Source organism: Pristiophorus japonicus, chromosome 14, assembly GCF_044704955.1.
Source record: "Pristiophorus japonicus isolate sPriJap1 chromosome 14, sPriJap1.hap1, whole genome shotgun sequence".
Taxonomy (NCBI): domain Eukaryota; kingdom Metazoa; phylum Chordata; class Chondrichthyes; family Pristiophoridae; genus Pristiophorus; species Pristiophorus japonicus.
This window is the reverse complement of record NC_091990.1, coordinates 146,577,401-146,597,735: the sequence shown is the minus strand read 5'-3', so window position 1 is coordinate 146,597,735 and position 20,335 is coordinate 146,577,401. Positions and strand designations below refer to the sequence as shown.

The following is a 20,335-nucleotide window of genomic DNA, read 5'->3' as shown; positions in this document are numbered from 1 at the left end:
CGGGTGCCACTGGTGTGTATGTTGGGGGATCAAAAAATGTCGGGTCCAAGGTGGGGTTGCTCAGGATAGTCCATGAATCTGAGTTTCATTTGGTCCAAGTGTTTCCGGTGAATGAGTCCATTTGAAAGTTTGACCCGAAACACCCTGCTCCCCTCTTTGGCCATGACACTGCCGGGAAGCCACTTGGGATCTTGTCCATAATTTAATACAAATACAGGATCATTGATTTCAATCTCACGTGACACATTTGCGCTGTCATGGTATGCACTTTCTTGAAGCCGCCTGCTCTGTACCTGTTCATGTAGATCAGGGTGAACTAACGAGATCCTTGTCTTAAGTGTTCTTTTCATGAGCAGTTCAGCAAGTGGGATCCCAGTGAGTGAGTGGGATCTCGTGCGGTAGCTAAGCAGGACTTGGGATAGGCGAGTCTGCAGTGAGCCTTCAGTTACCCTCTTCAAGCCTTGCTTGATGGTTTGCATTGCTCTCTCTGCCTGACCATTGGACGCTGGTATAAACGGGGCAGATGGGACATGTTTGATCCCGTTACGGGTTCCATGAATTCTTTGAACTCAGCACTGGTAAAACATGGCCCGTTGTTGCTCACCAGGACATCGGGTTGGCTGTGTGTGGCAAACATGGCTCGCAGGCTTTCAGTAGTGGCAGCGGACGTGCTAGCCGACATTATCTCACATTCAGTCCACTTGGACTATGCATCTACAACCACAAGGAACATTTTACCCAAGAATGGGCCTGCATAGTCGACGTGTACCCTAGACCACGGTTTGGAGGACCAAGACCATAAACTTAGCGGCGCCTCCCTGGGTACATTGCTTAACTGCGAGCATGTATTACATCTGTAAACCCAGGACTCTTAAGTCCGCATCGATGCCAGGCCACCACACATGGGATCTGGCTATCACTTTCATCATTACGATGCCTAGGTGGGTACTGTGGAGGTCATTGATGAAGGTGTCTCTGCCCTTCTTGGGGACCACTACTCGATTGCCCCACAGAAGGCAGTCTGCCTGTATAGACATTTCATCTTTGCGCCACTGGAACGGCTTTATCTCTTCCTGCATTTCCACTGGGATACTGGACCAGCTCCCGTGAAGCACACAGCTTTTGACTAGAGATAATAAGGGGTCCAGGCTTGTCCAGGTTTTGATCTGCCAGGCAGTGACAGGTGATTGCTCACTCTCAAATGCTTCCATAACCATGGCTACATCTGCGGGCTGCGCCATTTCCACCCCCGTGGTGGGCAATGGCAGCCTACTGAGAGCATCGGTGCAGTTTTCTGTGCCTGGCCTGTGGCGGATGGCGTAGTTGTATGCGGACATCGTGAGCGCCCATCTCTGGATGCGGGCCGATGCGCTGATATTTATCCCTTTACTCTCGGAGAACAGGGAAATAAGTGGCTTATGGTCAGTTTCCAATTCGAATTTTAGCCCAAACAGGTATTGATGCATTTTTTTTACCCCATAGATACACGCTAATGCTTCTTTCTCAATCATGCTGTAGGCTTTCTCAGCCTTATTCAGACTCCTGGATGCATAAGCAACCGGTTGCAGTTTCCCGAAATCATTAGCTTGTTGCAATACACACCCGACGCCATATGATGACGCATCTCATGCTAGTACCAAACGCTTACATGGATCATACAACACAAGCAATTTGTTTGAGCGTAACGATTTTCTCATTTTTATAAAGGCATTTTCTTGGCTTTTGCCCCAAAGCCGTTCGTCCCCTTTTCGTAGTAAGACATGTAGTGGATCTAACAGTGTGCTGAGACCCGGTAAGAAGTTACCAAAGTACTTCAGGAGTCCCAGAAACGACCGCAGCTCCGTCACGTTCTGTGGCCTCGGTGCGTTCTCGATTGCCTCTGTCTTCGCGTTGGTGAGCCTGATGCCGTCCGCCGCAATCCTCCTTCCCAGGAACTCCACATCCGGCGCCAGGAAAACGCACTTCGAGCGTTTTAACCTGAGCCCCACACGGTTGAGTCGACTAAGAATCTCCTCCAGGTTCTGCAGATGCTCGACTGTGTTCCGACCTGTGACCAAGCTGTTGTCCTGGAAGACCACGGTGTGCGGGTCCGACTTCTGTAAGCTTTCAATGTTTCTCTGGAATATCGCCGCCGCCAATCGGATTCCAAACAGGCATCTGTTATAAACAAAAAGACCTTTGTGCGTGTTGATGCAGGTGAGGGCCTTCGCTGATTCCTCCAGTTCCTGCGTCATGTCGGCTGAAGTCAGATCCAGCTTCGTGAATGTCTTTCCTCCTGCCAGCGTTGCAAAGAGGTCTTCGGCCTTTGATCATGGGTATTGGTCCTGCAGGGAGAAACGATTGATAGTTACTTTGTAATCGCCATAGATTCTGACAGTGCTGTCTCCTTTGAGGACTGGGACGATAGGACTGGCCCACTCGTTGAACTCAATCGGGGAAATTATGCCCTCTCTTTGCAGCTGGTCCAGCTCGATCTTTACCCTTTCTCTCGTCATATACAATACTGCTCTCACCTTGTGATGGATGGGTCGTGCTAGACCAGAATTAGGTGGATCAGCACTTTTGCTCCTTGGAATTTCCCGATGCCTGGTTCGAACAGCGAAAGAAATTTGTTTAAGACCTGGGCACACGAAGTGTCGTCAGCGGGCAATAGCGCTCGGATGTCGTCCCAGTTCCAGCATATCTTTCCCAGCCAGTTCCTGCCGAGCAGCGTGGGACCATCGCCTGGTACCACCCATAGTGGTAGCTTGTGCACCTGCTCCATCGTAGGAGACCTTTACGGTAGCACTGCCGATTACAGGAATCAGTTCTTTCGTGTAAGTTCTTAGTTTCGTGCGAACTGGAGTTAAGACTTGAGGCCCTGTTACACCACAACCTTTCGAAAGTCTTTTTGCCCATGATGGACTGGCTCGCGCCCGTGTCCAGCTCCATTGACACCGGGACTCCATTTAATTCAACATTCAGCATTATCGGGGGATAATTCATGGTGAATGTGTGCACCCTATGTACCTCTGCCTCCTTGGTCTGAGGTTCTGGTTTGTTGTGATTCTCCGTGGATCTGTCCTCCTCTGCAACATGGTGGTTTACAGGTTTAACAGGCTTTGCAGCTTGCCTGCACACTCATTTGAGGTGTCCCATTGTTCCATAGCCCTTGCAAACTTACTCTTTGTATCGGCATGAATGGAAAGATGATCACCCCCGCAGCACCAACAAGGTGTTAATGGCCTTGCATTCATCACCCTTAATGGTGGACTCTGAGATATCTGCGGACGTGTAGCTGCAGGTAAGTGTGACCTGCCCTGTATGTTACAATTCGAAAACAGCATCACTTTGTTCACAGTACTTGTAGCAGCGCTTGTGTGCTGAGAGATTTGCTTCGTATTGTCACTGGTGGCAATGAACGCCTGGGCTATCGCTATGGCCTTACTCAAGGTTGGGGTTTCTACAGTCAAAAGTTTGCGAAGTATGGTTTCGTGGCCAATGCCAAGTACGAAAAAGTCTCTGAGCATGTGTTCCAAAAGTCCTTCAGATCGCAATGTCCTGCAAGGCGTCTTAGCTCGGTGAGATAACTCGTCACTTCCTGGCCTTCAGACCTTTTGTAGGTGTAGAACTGGTACCTCACCATCAGAACGCTTTCCTTCGGGTTCAAATGCTCTCGGAACAGTGTGCACAAATCGTCGTACGATTTCTCCGTGGGTTTCGCTGGAGTGAGCAGATTCCTCATGAGGCCATATGTTGATGCCCCACAGACGGTGAGGAGGATCGCCCTTCGTTTGGCAGCGCTCTCTTCCCCATCTTGCACATTGGCCACGAAGTATTGGTCGAGTCGCTCCACAAAAGTTTCCCAATCATCTCCCTCTGAAAATTTCTCCAGGATGTCCACTGTTCTCTGCATCTTTGGGTTCGCTATCTGTATCTTGTTGCCAGTTGTTGTGTATGGAGAAAGAGTCAGACTGAACACTGTGAGCTCAAAGTAAAGTGTGACCTTAGTTGTTTTATTGCAGGTCTCCAGGGAGTGCCTCTCCAATCTGTGAAGCCTCCTTAAATAACTGTGCTCCCAAGGGATTATGGGATCCCTCGGGACTCCAGTGGATGAGCCCTCTGGTGGCTGTACTGATTAAATACAAGTATACATATATCACACTTAAAATCACACATTTCATCGGTCAGGAGATTGGACTTTCTGAACTAGAGCCCTGTTGCATTGAATTTTATAGTCTGGTCCAGCCTCAGAGCAGTCAGCACAAAGTGACAGTGTATACTGGCTGGAGGGGTAAAGGGTGCTATCGTAAACTGGAATTACGGGGCGAGAAGCAGATTGCCTGTGTAAAATGGGAGTTGAAAAGGAACTAATGCCTCTGTGACACAGTATAAAGTGTTTGAAAATAATTTAACGATCATGTTTAGTAACAGAAAGTAACTTTTTATATAAGCCAGCAACCTTTTCACACAATTGAGGAGAAATCCCCAGAATTTATGCCATAATCTTCCAGTGTATAAGTGTTTTAATGTTGAATATAGCTACAGCTTAAGTTGTGACAAGTCTGTGCAGCACTGTACTTTCAAAATAACTACACCTCAGAGGTATATATTCTGGGCTTGTCAGTTTTTCTGAAGCTGTGCCAGCTTTTTTGAAGCAATTGCTAGCTTTCACTAGTTTTCCAGGATGGTCTTGTGTACAGTAGAGTTCTTCACACACTCATCTCTGTCCTGCCCTGGCTATTACTTCCACACACTCCATAAAGTGTATTTACCACCAGTCTCTATTGATTGTTTTAAAGTGGCAACACTCTGAATTAGTTTCGAGCTACAAGTTGAGAAGAGGATTACCTGCACCATTCACTATAACAGACTAGTGCAACAAATGCACACAATTTAATTGAACTTATCTGCTCAAAATGAGACTCTTGATTGCATTGTAATACATTTCAAGTCTGTTTTACAAATGTTCTGCCTGTATGTCAGGTGTACAGTCACTGGGGTATCTCTATCTTTACAGTCACATGCCCATTCTCACCGTGGTGCCTTAGTACCAGTCTCTGCAGCTTTCACACACTCACTGTAATGTGTTGGCCATCTGAAAAGGATCAGAAATGTAAGGAAGCAAAGAGATTTTGTAAGAATTTTCTGCCTTGCCACCCATCCCCCCCCCAACCCCACGTAAAACTGTGCAGATTACAAGATACGGGCTTTATCATTCATCAAATCATGAAATCTTGTAACAGAATGACTAAAAAAATAATAAAGAGAAGGAAGATAGATTATGAAAGTAAACTAGCACGAAATATAAAAACAGTCAGTAAGAGTTTCTACAGGTACATAAAAAGGAAAAGAGTGGCCAAAGTAAATGTTGGTGCCCTAGAGGATGAGACTGGGGAATTAATAATGGGGAATAAGGAAATGGCAGAGACTTTGATCAAATATTTTGTATCGGTCTTCACAGTAAGAAACACTAAACACATCCCAACAGTGGATAATCAAGGGGCTGTAAGGAGGGAGGAACATCACTATCACTAAAGAAGTATTGTTCAGTAAAATAATGGCACTAAAGGCAGACAATTCCCCTGGACTTGATGGTTTGCATCCTAGGGTCCAAAAGCAAGTGGCTGCAGAGATAGTAGATGCATTGGTTGTAATCTACCAAAATTCCCTGGATTCTGGGGAGGTCCCAGCGGATTGGAAATCAGCAAATGTAACGCCCCTATTTAAAAAAAGGAGACAGACAGAAAGCAGGAAACTATAGACCGGTTAGCCTAACATCTGTCGTTGGGAAAATGCTGGAGTCCATTATTAAGGAAGCAATAGCAGGACATTTGGAAAAGCAAAATTCAATGAAGCAGAATCAGCATGGTTTTATGAAAGGGAAATCGTAATTGACAAATTTGCTGGCGTTCTTTGAGGATGTAATGAGCAGGGTGGGGATAAGGGGGAACCAGTGGATGTGGTATATTTGTATTTCCAGAAGGCATTTGATAAGGTTTCACATAAAAGGTTACTGTACAAGATAAAAGTTCACGGGGTTGGGGGTAATATATTAGTATGGATAGAAGATTGGCTAACTAACAGAAAAGAGAGTCGGGATAAACAGGTCATTTTCCAGTTGGCAAACAGTAACTAGTGGGGTGCCACAGGGATTGGTGCTGAGGCCTCAACTATTTACAATCTATATTAATGACTTGGATGAACATAAGTACAAAAGAACATAAGAAATAGGAGCAGGTGTAGGTCATACGGCCCCTCAAGCTTGCTCCGCCATTTAATACGATCATAGCTGATCCGATCATGAACTCGGGTCTACTTCCCTACTTGCTCCCCATAACCCCTTAATCCCTTATCGGTTAAGAAACTGTCTTATCTCTGTCTTAAATTTATTCAATGTCCCAGCTTCCACAGCGCTCTGAGGCAACTCTCTGAGAGAAGAAATTCCTCATCATCTCAGTTTTAAATGGGTGGCCCCTTATTCTAAAATTATGGCCCCTAGTTCTAGTCTCCCCTATCAGTGGAAACATCCTCTCTGCATCCACCTTGTCAAGCCCCCTCATAATCTTATACGTTTCGATAAGATCATCTCTCATTCTTCTGAATTCCAATGAGTAGAGGCCCAACCTCCTCAACCTTTCCTCATAAGTCAACCCCCTCATCTCCGGAATCAACCTAGTGAACCTTCTCTGAACTGCCTCCAAAGCAAGTATATCTTTTCGTAAATATGGATACCAAAACTGTTCGCACTATTCCAGATGTGGCCTCACCAATACCCTTTACAGTTATAGCAAGACTTCCCTGCTTTTATACTCCATCCCCTTTGCAATAAAAGCCAAGATTCCATTGGCCTTCCTGATCATTTGCTGTACCTGCATAGTAACCTTTTGTGTTTTATGCACAAGTACCCCTAGGTCCCGCTGTACTGCAGCACTTTGCAATTTTTCTCCATTTAAATAATAACTTTGATTTTTTTTCTGCCAAAGTGCATGACCTCACACTTTCCAACATTATACTCCATCTGCCAAATTTTTGCCCACTCACCTAGCCTATGTCTTTTTGCAGATTTTTTGTGTCTTCCTCACACATTGCTTTCCCTCCCATCTTTGTATCATCAACAAACTTGGCTATGTTACACTCGGTCCTTTCTTCCAAATCGTTAATATAGATTGCAAATAGTTGGGTTTCAAACACCGATTCCTGCGGCACCCCACCAGTTATTGATTGCCAACCCGAGAATGAACCATTTATCCCGACTCTCTTTTTTTTGTTAGTTAGCCAATCCTCTATCCATGCTAATATATTACCTCCAACACCGTGAATGTTTATCTTGTGCAGTAACCTTTTATGTGGCACTTTGTCAAATGCCTTCTAGAAGTCCAAATACACCACATCCATCGGTTCCCCTTTATCCACCCTGTTCATTACATCCTCAAAGAATTCCAGCAAATTTGTCAAACATGTCTTCCCCTTCATTAATCCATGCTGGCTCTGCCTGACCGAATTATCCTTTTCCAAATGTCCTGCTACTGCTTCTTTGATAATGGACTCCAACATTTTCCCAACCACAGATGTTAGGCTAACTGGTCTATAGTTTCCTGCTTTTTGTCTGCCTCCTTTTTTAAATAGGGGCATTACATTTGCAGTTTTCCAATCTGCTGGGATTTCCCCAGAATGCAGGAAATTTTGGTAAATTACAACCAATGCATCCACTATCCCTGCTGCTACTTCTCTTAAGACCCTAGGATGCAAGCGATCAGTTCCAGGGGATTTATCCGCCTTAAGTCCCATTATCTTACTAAGTACCACCTCCTTAATGATTGTGATTGTGTTAAGTTCCTCCCCCCCACCCGCTATAGCCCCTTGACTATCCACTGTTGGGATATTGTTTGTGTCCTCTACCGTAAGACTGATACCAAATATTTGTTCAGAGTTTCTGCCATCTCCATGTTCCCCATTACTAATTCCCTGGTCTCGTCCTCTAAGGGACCAACATTTACTTTAGCCACTCTTTTCCTTTTTATATACCTATAGAAACTCTTGCTATCTGTTTTTATATTTTGTGCTATTTTACTTCAATTTTCCCCAGTATTTGCACCGTTTATTTTGGAGCAGGCTGCTTTTTCCTACCTAACTTAAAAATCCCCAGTTTCCCCAATCAATTTGTACCAGCGTAACTCAGTTAGTTACGAATCTTTTCAGTCAGTTTTTTTCTCAGCCAAAGGGGGTGTAACCAGCCACCTATGCCACTTCTGGCCATTTAGGGAAGTTTGGCCAACTGAGAGTTACTCCAGTTCTGATTAGGCCAGCATATGTGGCCTGTCCTGATAAACCTTCCCTAGAGTTAAGGAAATCAGCGCAGATAAGGAGAGCGGCACAGCAAATGCCCGGACACACTGAAAGAATTGAAAAACACATAGCAGCAACTTACCTCCAACCCCGCCCGAAGGCTGTCCGGTCCCATTCTTGGTTCAAACACACAGGAAGGCTGTCTGGTTCCATTCTCAGTCCCCGGTTCACACACACGCTCTGGTCCCGAGAGTTGGTCCGCAGTTCTCACACACAGGAAGGCTGTCCGGTTCCATTTTCAGTCCCCGGTTCACACACAGTCCGGTAGAGAGAGAGAGAGAAAGAGTTGTATGCTTCACTTTGCAGCCTCAGCTCGCATTGTGTCCCTGGTTACCATGGCAGCCCGATCATTTTGGCGCAGATCAAGGCTCCATTGCCCTCGGGTTAGGCCATGCCAAAATGAAGAGATTTGGCGTACTTGGGCCTCAAAAAATCAGGCGTAACTCTTCAAGTACGCCAAAAAATTGCTTGGGGAAAATTGAGCCCAAAGTCTATCTTCCCTTTATTAATAATTTTTTTAGTCATTCTTTGCTGGCTTTTAAAAGCTTCCCAATCTTCTGTCCTCCCACTAGTTTTGGCCACTTTGTTTGCCCTTGTTTTTAATTGGATGCTGTCCTTTATTTCTTGAGTTAACCACGGATGGCTATCTTTTCTTTTACACCCTTTTCTCCTCACTGAAATATATTTTTGTTGAGAGTTGTGAATTATCTCCTTAAATGTACACACTGTTCATCAACCATCCTACACTTTAATATATTTTCCCAGTCCACTTTAGCCAACTCTGCCCTTATACCTTCATAGTCTCCTTTATTTAAGCTTAGTACACTGGTCTGAGATCTAACTTTCTCACCCTCCATCGGAATTTGAAATTCAACCATGCTATGATCACTCATTCCAAGAGGCTCCTTTACTAGGAGATTGTTTATTAATCCTGTCTCATTACACAGGACCAGGTCTAAGATAGCCTGCCTCCTGGTTGGTTTTGTTACATACTGCTCAAGGGACCCATCCCTTATGCACTCTATGAACTCTTCCTCAAGGCGCCCCTGACCAATTTGATTTGTCCAATCAATATGGAGGTTAAAATTAAACATGAAAGGACCGAGTGTAATGTAGCCAAGTTTGCTGATGATACAAAGCTGGGTGGGAAAGCTAATTGTGAGGAGGACACAAAAACTCTGCAAAGGGATATAGATAGGCTAAGTGAGTGGGCAAAAAGTTGGCAGATGGAGTACAATGTGGGAAAATGTGAGGTTATCCACTTTGGCAGAAAAAATAGAAAAGCGAATTATAATTTAAATGGAGAAAAATTGCGAAGTGCTGCAGTACAGAGGGACCTGGGGGTCCTTGTGCATGGAACACAACGTTAGTATGCAGGTACAGCAAGTAATCAGGAAGGCAAATGGAACGTTGGCCTTTATTGCAAGGATAGAGTATAAAAGCAGAGAAGTCCTGCTGCAACTGTACATGGTATTGGTGAGGCCACACCTAGAGTACTGTGTACAGTTTTGGTCTCCGTATTTAAGGAAGGATATGTTGCATTGGAGGCTGTTCAGAGAAGGTTCACTAGGTTGATTCCGGAGATGAGGGGCTTGATTTATGAAGATAGGTTGAGTAGGTTGGGCCTATACTCATTGGAGTTCAGAAGAATGAGAGGTGATCTTATCGAAACATTTAAGATAATGAGAGGGCTCGACAAGGTGGATGCAGAGAGGATATTTCCACATAGGGGAAACTAAAACTAGGGAGCATGGTCTCAGAATAAGGTGCCACCCATTTAAAACTGAGATGAGGAATTTCTTCTCTCAAAGGATTGTAAATCTGTGGCATTCTCTGCCCCAGAGAACTGTGGAGGCTGGGTCATTGAATATATTTAAGGTGGAGATAGACAGATTTTTGAGCGATAAAGGAATATAAAGAGTTATGGGGAGCGGGTAGGGAAGTGGAGCTGAGTCCATGATCAGATCAGCCATGATCTTATTAAATGGCAGAGCAGGCTTGAGGGGTCAAATGGCCTACACCTGCTCCTATTTTTTATGTTCTTATGTACTCACTGAAATCAATGTTGTGCTAAAACCAGTCATAATGGGGGGAGTAAAATGAAATGTGGTAGTGATGGGGGAGAGATACTGTTTTCTGCAGCCGAGAGCGTGAGGCCCGAAGGCTGTGTTGCTTACTTGGTGCCAGGGTTAAGGACATCTCCTCTGGTCTGGAGAGGAACTTGGAGTGGGAGGCGGAAGATCCAGTTGTCGTGATCCATGTGGGTACCAACGACATAGATAGAACAAACAAATGAGCAGCTAGGGGCCAAATTAAAAAGCAGAACCACAAAGGTAATAATCTCTGGATCACTACCTGAGCCACGAGCAAATTTGCATAGGGTAAATAAGATCAGAGAGTTAAACACGTGGCTCAAAGACTGGTGTGGGAGAAATGGGTTTTGGTTCGTGGGACACTGGTACCAGTACTGGGGTTAGAGGGAGCTGTTCTATTGGGACGGGCTCCACTTAGACCGTGCTGGGACTGGGGTCCTGGCGAATCAAATAACTAGGGCTGTAGAGAGGGCTTTAAACTAATTACTGGGGGGGAGGGTTCAGGTGAGCAAAAATTTTAAAAGTCAAAGAATAAGGAGAAGGCAATAGAGTAGGGATAGCACTGGGGGAAATGAAAACCAGAGCGTGATGGGAAGGGACAGAATGTATAAAGATAAGAGTGAATTAGAAAGTGGGGTCAAAGCAGGAAAAAATTGTACAAAAAACCATTTAAGATCTTATTGCCTGAATGCACGCAGCATTCGTAACAAAATAGATGAGTTGACAGCATCTATTTTGTATCTCAAAATAGATACAAATGGGTATGATCTGATAGAACATAAGAATTAGGAACAGGAGTAGGCCATCTAGCCCCTCGAGCCTGCTCCGCCATTCAACAAGATCATGGCTGATCTGGCCGTGGACTCAGCTCCACTTACCCGCCCGCTCCCCGTAACCCTTAATTCCCTTATTGGTTAAAAATCTATCTGTCTGTGATTTGAATACATTCAATGAGCTAGCCTCAACTGCTTCCTTGGGCAGAGAATTCCACAGATTCACAACCCTCTGGGAGAATAAATTCCCTCTCAACTCGGTTTTAAATTGGCTCCCCCGTATTTTGAGTCTGTGCCCCCTAGTTCTAGTCTCCCCGACCAGTGGAAACAACCTCACTGTCTCTATCTTGTCTATCCCTTTCATTATCTTAAATGTTTCTATAAGATCACCCCTCATCCTTCTGAACTCCAACGAGTAAAGACCCAGTCTACTCAATCTATCATCATAAGTTAACCCCCTCATCTCCGGAATCAGCCTAGTGAATCGTCTCTGTACCCCCTCCAAAGCTAGTATATCCTTCCTTAAGTAAGGTGACCAAAACTGCACACAGTACTCCAGATGCGGCCTCACCAATACCCTACACAGTTGCAGCAGGACCTCCTTGCTTTTGTACTCCATCCCTCTCGCAATGAAGGCCAACATTCCATTTGCCTTCCTGATTACCTGCTGCACCTGCAAACTAACTTTTTGGGATTCATGCACAAGGACCCCCAGGTCCCTCTGCACCGCAGCATGTTCTAATTTCTCCCCATTCAAATAATATTCCCTTTTACTGTTTTTTCTTCCAAGGTGGATGACCTCACATTTTCCGACATTGTATTCCATCTGCCAAACCTTAGCCCATTCGCTTAACTTATCTAAATCACTTTGCAGCTTCTCTGTGTCCTCTATACAACCCGCTTTCCCACTAATCTTTGTGTCATCTGCAAATTTTGTTCCACTACACTCTGTCCCCTCTTCCAGGTCGTCTATGTATATTGTAAACAGTTGTGGTCCCAGCACCGATCCCTGTGGCACCCCACTAACTACTGATTTCCAACCCGAAAAGGACCCTTTTATCTCGACTCTCTGCTTTCTGTTCGCCAGCCAATTCTCTATCCATGCTAATACATTTCCTCTGACTCCGCGTACCTCTATCTTCTCCAGTAACCTTATCGAATGCCTTTTGGAAATCTAAATACACCACATCCATCAGTACACCTCTATCTACCATGCTCGTTATATCCTCAAAGATAGCCATTACAGAGATGTGGTTGCAAGGGAACTAAATATTCAGGAGTATTTGACAATTTGGAAAGACAGACAGAAAGGAAAAGGAAGTGGGGTAGCTCTGTTAATAAAGGATGAGATCAGTGCGTTAGTGAGAAACGATATTGGCTCAGAAGATCAAGATTTTGAATCAGTTTGGTGGAGATAAGGAATAATAAGGGGACAAAGTCGCTGGTGGGTGTAGTCTATAGGCCCCCTAACAGTAGCTACACTGTTGGACGGATTATAAATCAAGAAATAATGGAGGCTTGTAAAAAAGGAACGGCAATGATCACGTGCGATTTTAACTTCATATTGATTAGACAAAGCAAATTGGCCAGGGTAGCCTTGAGGAAGAGTGCAGAGAGCGTATCCAGGATAGTTTCCTTGAACAGTACATTGCGGAACCAACCAGGGAGCAGGCTATCTTAGATCTGGTACTGTGTAATGAGACAGGATTAATAAACGATCTCCTAGTCTCGGAATGAGTGACCATAATATGATTCAATTTCAAATTCAGTTGGAGGGTGAGAAAGTTGGATCTCAAAACCTAAGCTTAAACAAAGGTATGAAGGCATAGTTGGCTAAAGTGGACTGGGAAAATAGATTTAAGTGTGGGACGGTTGATGAGCAGTGGCGAACATTTAAGGAAATATTTCATAACTCTCAACAAAAATATGACCCAATGCAAAGGGAAGACTGTAAGAGAAGGGATAACCATCCGTGGCTAACTAAGGAAATATGGGATGGTATCAAACTAAAAACAAAGGCATACAATGTGGCCAAGACTAGTGGGGGGCCAGAGGATTGGGAAACATTTAAAAACCAGCTAAGAACAACCAAAAAAATAATTAAGGGAGGAAAGATAGATTATGAAAGTAAACTAGCACGAAATATAAAAACAGATAGTAAGAGTTTCTACAGGTGCAGGAAAAGAGTGGCCAAAGTAGAGGATGAGACTGGGGAATTAATAATGGTGAACAGGGAAATGGCAGATACTTAAAACAAATATTTTGTATCGGTCTTCACAGTAGAAAACACTAAAAACATCCCAACAGTGGATAATCAAGGGGCTATAGGGAGGGAGGAATTTAATACAATCACTATCACTGAAGAAGTAGTACTCGATAAAATAATGGGACTGAAGGTGGACAAGTCCTCCGGATCTGATGGCTTGCATCCTAGGGTCCTAAAACAAGTGGCTGCAGAGATAGTGGATGCATTGATTGTAATCTACCAAAATTCCCTGGATTCTGGGGAGGTCCCAGCGGATTAGAAAACCGCAAATTTAATGCGCCTATTTAAAAAAGGAGGCAGACGGAAAGCATGAAATTATAAACCGGTTAGCCTAAGATCTGTCGTTGGGTGTCCATTTTTAAGGAAGCAGTAGTGGGACATTTGGCAAAGCATAATTCCATCAAGCAGAGTCAGCATAGTTTTATGAAAGCAAAATCATGTTTGACAAATTTTCTGAAGTTCTTTGATGTTGTAAGAGCAGGATGGATAAAGGGGAACCAGTAGATGTGATGTATTTGGATTTCCAGAAGGCATTCCATAAGGTGCCACATAAACGGTTACGGCACAAGATAAAAGTTCACGGGATTGGAGGTAATATATTAGCATGAATAGAGGATTGGCTAACTAACAGAAAACAGAGAGTTGGGATAAACAGGTCATTTTCTAGTTGGCAAACAGTAACTAGTAGGGTGCCGCAGGGATCAGTGCTGGGTCCTCAACTATTTACAATCTATATTAATGACTTGGATGAAAGGACCGAGTGTAATGTAGCCAAGTTTGCTGATGATACAAAGATACAAAGGGTGGGAAAGAAAATTGTGAGGAGGACACAACAAATCTGCAAAGGGATATAGATAGGCTACGTGAGTGGGCAAAAATTTGGCAGTACAATGTGGGAAAATGTGAGGTTATCCACTTTGGCAGAAAAAATAGAAAAGCAAATTATAATTTAAATGGAGAAAAATTGCAAAGTGCTGCAGTACAGAGGGATCTGCGGGTCCTTGTGCATGAAACACAAAAAGTTAGTATGCAGGTACAGCAAGTAATCAGGAATGCCAAGAATGTTGACCTTTATTGCAAGGGGGATAGAGTATAAAAGTAGAGATGTCCTGCTATAACTGTACATGATATTGGTGAGGCCACACCATGAGTACTGCGTACAGTTTTGATCTCCGTATTTAAGGAAGGATATAATTGCATTGGACGCTGTTCAGAGAAGGTTCAGTAGAAATGATTCTGGAGATGAGGGGGTTGACTTATGAAGTTAGGTTGGGTAGGTTATTTCCACTTATAAGGGTAGCTAAAACTAGGGAGCATAGTCTCAGAATAAGGGGCTGCCTATTTAAAACTGAGATGAGGAAGAATTTCTTCTCTCAGAGGGTTGTAAATCTGTGGAATTCTCTGCCCGAGTGAGCGGTGGAAGCTGGGTCATTGAATACATTAAGGCAGAGATAGACAGATTTTTGAGCGATAAAGGAATATAGGGTTATGGGGGAGCGGGCAGGGAAGTGGAGCTGAGTCCATGATCAGATCAGCCATGATTTTATTAAATGGCGGAGCAGGCTCGAGGGGCCAAATGGCCTACTTCTCCTATTTCTTATGTTCTCATGTTCTTATAGGCAATTTTGTTTGCCGAATACAAACTCTGCCAGTACAAACAAAAAGAGTTTTGTTATTGAGACAGTGTTTGTAAGCAGGACATTATGCAGCCTCCAAACCAATACTAACACGAAACCTAGCACCAGAACCATAAATTTCATGGCAAAATGAAACCAGTTTGCAGTTTGGCAGGATTTGTATTACTTAGTTTGTACCAAAGTTCAATCCATGCCAGATTGATTCTGGCATGAACTCAGAATTGTAATTCAGCCTCAAAGCAGAGACTGTATTAAATCTTAAAGTACGCCAATTATTTTTCTAAACATATGAAGTTTCTGTTTATTCAGCGGAGTAAAGGTTAATAAACTACTGACTCCATCTTATAGTATTCCAAATAATCAGAGACATAAAGGACAGCTGCTGTTCCACCAGTGACAGTGATCCTGGAGGAAATGTTTAGTCTATGTCTCCAGACTTTAAAAAAATGGTCATATGGCAGCGGCCTACATCCTCTCTAAAGCTGACTGTTTAGATAAGGTGTAACAGAACATCATACCTTCTTCTGCTGAACCCACCGATAGTGAACCTCAGCTTTTTTCATTGGGCTTCCTTATCACTCCATCTGAGTTCCTTCACAACACAAACTTGTATTTAGCAGAATGATGTTTAAGATACTTTGATGGAATTTTGCCAGTAAAATATTTCCAAATGTCTGACGAAATTTAAAAAATGGGAGACATTTTTACAATTTAAATCAGTAGAGTTCTGAAACACCGCTAAATGTAATCACTAACTTGTGGTTTAACCCTGGCTCTACTTACTATCTTTACATGTATATTGTTCCAGTTATACTCACATTTGACATTAGTGTAGTGCACCTTTTACACTGAAATCCCTCCAAGAGGTAGCTGTTACCCAGATAACATGGATCTCCTCTCAGTTCAGATCTCCCACCAAGGCCAGTTACAGCAATAGTGCCAGTTGGCATTGGGTAGCCTCCAGACAGGAAAAACAAAGGAAGAATTGGCAGGCCTGCAAAATCATACCCCAAATTGAACCGGGCTTTGTATTCTCAGCACCGCCCCCCCCCCCCCCCCCCCCCGCACCCCACTGTGGGAGATGGGTAACCTAACTACTTGCCCGGATTACAAAAGGGTACAAAACGTTCCGGCTTAAATCCTATGAGGAAATAATATTCTTAGCAGCATTGTTACAGACAACTCAGCAGAAAGTCATTCTGTCTTCAGACAGTTTGTAGTGATCAGCAATTATATCTTGATTACAGAAAGGGTTGAAAGGTTATTGAAGGTTCTTAGCTCCAATGGCAGTAACCAGTCATGTAGCATCCAACAGACCTCTTGCAGATCCCCCTTTTCCCAATCAGTAAGAATGATGTGACATTAGTCTTGGACTTTACATGATGACCTTAGGAGGACAATCTACTGCAGGGCAACCACTATAACAGCTTCTCCCCAGTGAAAACGTGTCTTTGACAGGATGGAGTGAAAACTGTAAAATAACTAGAGTCAGGAAAACAGATGATAATTACTCAATTAGAACTAAAGTAAGCCTAGATGTCTAGAAAACTTCCAGACATAGTACAAGCAAGTCCTTTGTATGATTCAACCACACTATGATCTGGTAGTTCACTAAACAGGAAGGCATTATTTCCTTCTGTTTGTGTTAAGATGTGATCCGACTAATGTGCTGATGTTTGGGTCGCGAGATTGCTCAGCATTCAGTTAGGGTAGACATGGAACAGCTGACACTTTAAGTTGTTTCCTAGTTCACCTCAGAGGTAGAAGATCCACCCAGAGGAAGTTTAGAACATTTTCAGGAGTTTGTGTGTCCAGAGATTTGTTTCCCTCCGTTGATATACCACCAGCTCCTATGTTACTGTTTAAGCATAGAGGCTAAATGGCATCTCCTTTCCCTGCACACAAAGGTTTCTGTGTGCATATCCCATTTCCTTTAATCCCAAGAGTGTTAAAAAAAATGCCGTAATGACCTCTCAAACAATGCTTTTGGAGCATTGCAATGAGCAGTTGCAGGATCTCATTGTTTCTCAGAAATATTACTGGATTCAGATGCAATATTTGATTCAAATATTGCATCTGAAACCACAAATATTGGTTGGTAGCCTGGCTACTGAAAGGAGACTACCCTATAAGTTAGGGTTTATAACGCAAAATGGAAAAAGCTTATGCGTTGGTGTTCTACTAAGTTAGTTAGTCCAATCTCTTTTGATGGCCTGCATGTTCTGTAGTATCTCCAGCAGCTCCTCAGCAAGTGTTAGGTCTAAAAATTCTAATAATGTTGTAGCATATTTTTCATAGATTACTCTTCAGTATTTAGCCTTCATAAGTGTATAAAATATTAATTGAAAATAAGTTGTGTGCTTAAAAGGAATATGCTGTACTCTAATATGTTTTATTAAATACAAGTGAAAAAGATATGAAGAATAAATATGTGTTTCTTTTTATAGTTACCCACCAACTTCATACGTTAAGCAGATCCTCCACAAAGTGCAACGAGTGACATTCTTCGGATTTCTGATGGCTATTGTAAAGCATGAGGGGCTTAACTGCAAATTAGGTAGGCAATAATTATGGGGAAATTTTTATTGGGATCGATGGAATTTAAAATAAATGTTTAGTTCAACGTGCAAGTTCTGCAATAAATATGCTATTGATTTAACAAAAGCCTCATCAGTCAAACAACCAGACATTCAGATATTTCAACATTTATAAATTCCAGGTGGGAAGCTTCAAATGGGTTTATATTGGCCTATTCGACTGTCTCTGTCTGGTAATGGCTAATCGACTAAGGGCATCAGGCATTTCCTTAGTTAAAGTTCTTGTGAAATATATCCCGATATTTCTTTCTCTCAGCGCCTTTCATGACCACCAGACATCCCAAAGTGCTTTACAGCCAATGTAGTACTTTTTAAAGTGTAGTCATTGGTATAATTTAGGAAACGTATTGCTCTTAATTAAATCATTAGCCTTAATAGTATATATTTTGTGAATCTACAAATACAATAAAGTGATTGTCCAATGAGCATTGCTATGCCTTTTTTTATTTGCGTGCACAGGCATGCCGACCTGTAAAGCTCGGAGAAGGTGACAAACAGCTTCACAAAAAGCTGACATAGCCCCAAAAAAGCTGAAAACTGAAAAAAGTTGAGAAACAGCCTGTATAAAGGCCTGTGATCAAGGCCACTGCTTCAGGAATGTTGTATCCCTTTCTGTTGAATTGGAATTCAGCATTTTTATTTGTGTTTTGGGGTCACATTACGCAATTCAGTTTGTTTTATTTGTGCACCACTTCTCCTTTTCACATTCTTCCAGCTCCAAAGCCTTGATTGCCACCTCTGTGTACTGGAGGTACAAACTAAATTTGTTTAACATTGCCCTCCCTGCATTAGAAAGGGAGCTAAATGACAGTCATTTTCAGACTGATTCTCACTATTCCTGTGCTAATTGCTGTGGCTCTTCGTATCTCCCTCAGAATTACAGAACACTCAACAATGTGTTCAGTTGACTGACTCTGACGGGAACTGGCAGAGAGTCTCAAGCTACTTGTTCATTGCCAAGTGCCCTACATGAATACACCCCAAACTACTGTGCCTCAGTCTATTTGGTAAAACACAAATTGCAAAGACATTTATAGTGTCATAAATAGTAAGCTTATTTGAAAGGTTAGCCTGTAAAAGAATGGAATGAAAAGAATCCACCAACACCCTAATCCAACCTGCACCAGGTGTTGCAATATCTTGTGATCGCAATAGATCACAGTGCACAAATGGCATCTGTCCTTTTACCAGTGCAAAATACTTGAGCAATGGAGTCAGTAACTGCATTTTTGAAAGGATCATTCTGCATACATTTCTGAAAGTACATTATTGTGCATTTATATCCATATGTATGTGTCAGCTGTGGCTCTGTGGGTAGCACACATGCCTCTGAGTCAGAAGGTTGTGGGTTCAAGTCCCATTTCAGGGACTTAATCACGTAAATCTAGGCTGACACTCCAGTGCATTGCTGAGGGAATGCTGCATCTTTCGGATGAGACGTTAAAACCGCTCTCAGGTGGATGTAAAAGATCCCATGGCACTATTTTGAAAAAGAGCAGGGAAGTTATCCCCGGTGTCCTGGCCAATATTCATTCCTAAGTCAACATAATAAAAACAGTTTATTTGGTTATTATCACATTGCTGTTTGTGGGAGCTTGCTGTGTACAAATTGATTGCTGCGTTTCCCACATTACAACAGTGGCTACATTTCATTGGCTGTAAAGCGCTTTGAGACGTCCAGTGGTCGTAATAGGCACTATGTAAATGTAAGTCTTTTTCTTTTCATATGACTAGGATTCAAAATTAGTGTGTGGTGGGAGGTGGGAGGACCGAAGAGGTTATCGGGATGCATGGAGGATGAGGTGGCCTAAATTAGCACCAACGAGAGTCACCGATGCATCCTTGTGTAACCAAAGGAGTTACATTATAAAATGATCTCAGCATAGCGCGTGATATTTCAATCCCTGCTGATTTCTCGAAGCAGACATTGGACCTGTCAGAGCTGCTGGACGATTCTATAACTAAGGAATGAGCAAAGTTTGTTTTTGAAGAGAGCTTGTATGAGTGAAAGCTTGGTGTATAATGCCGATTATTTTTTCCCCACATATTTGACAAGATTGCATGGTGGAATCAAAATACAATGTTACTTGCTAGGACTGCAGACGTGGGATTCAACTTGCTGTCAGCTGCACTCATAAGTGTAAGGTCTCATTTTCCCCAGTTATTTGCACCGTTTTTTTGGCGCGCGCAGCTTTTTTTGGCCGAAATTAAAATATACAAGCTTCCCCAAAGATTGTGCGCCAGTGTAACTCAGTTACGAATTTTTTAGGTTAGTTTTTTTTTACCTCATTGGCAGCGTAACCTGCCACCTGCGTCAATCCTGGCCATTTAAGCAAGTTTGGCCAGCTCCGATTCACTCCAATTTTTCTTAGGACAACATATGTGGCCGCTGTGGAAAAACCTTCTAGGCAGTTAAGAAAGTCAGCACAGGTAAGGAAGTCAGCGCAGCAGATGCAGTTCCATGGCCCGGACAGCAGAGAGGGGAGAGAGAGGGGGGTGACCTTTTGGCCAGGGATAGTAGTGGGTACCGGGAGAGAGGAGCCCATTCGGCCAGGGCTAGTAGCGGATACCAGGAGGGAGGGGCCCTTCGGCCAGGGATAGTAGCGGATACCAGGAGGGAGGGGGCCCTTCGGCCAGGGAT

General features: G+C 43.3%; 1 protein-coding gene across 1 annotated transcript in view; it reads left to right on the top strand.

Annotated features, from left to right (window-relative positions):
* Positions 1–20,335, top strand: part of cstpp1 (centriolar satellite-associated tubulin polyglutamylase complex regulator 1) — a 431,022-nt gene that overhangs the window by 383,213 nt on the left and 27,474 nt on the right. The window contains exon 7 of the mRNA XM_070899677.1: positions 17,545–17,654. Coding sequence (XP_070755778.1) covers positions 17,545–17,654 — 110 coding nt within the window. The remainder of the gene's footprint in view (positions 1–17,544; positions 17,655–20,335) is intronic.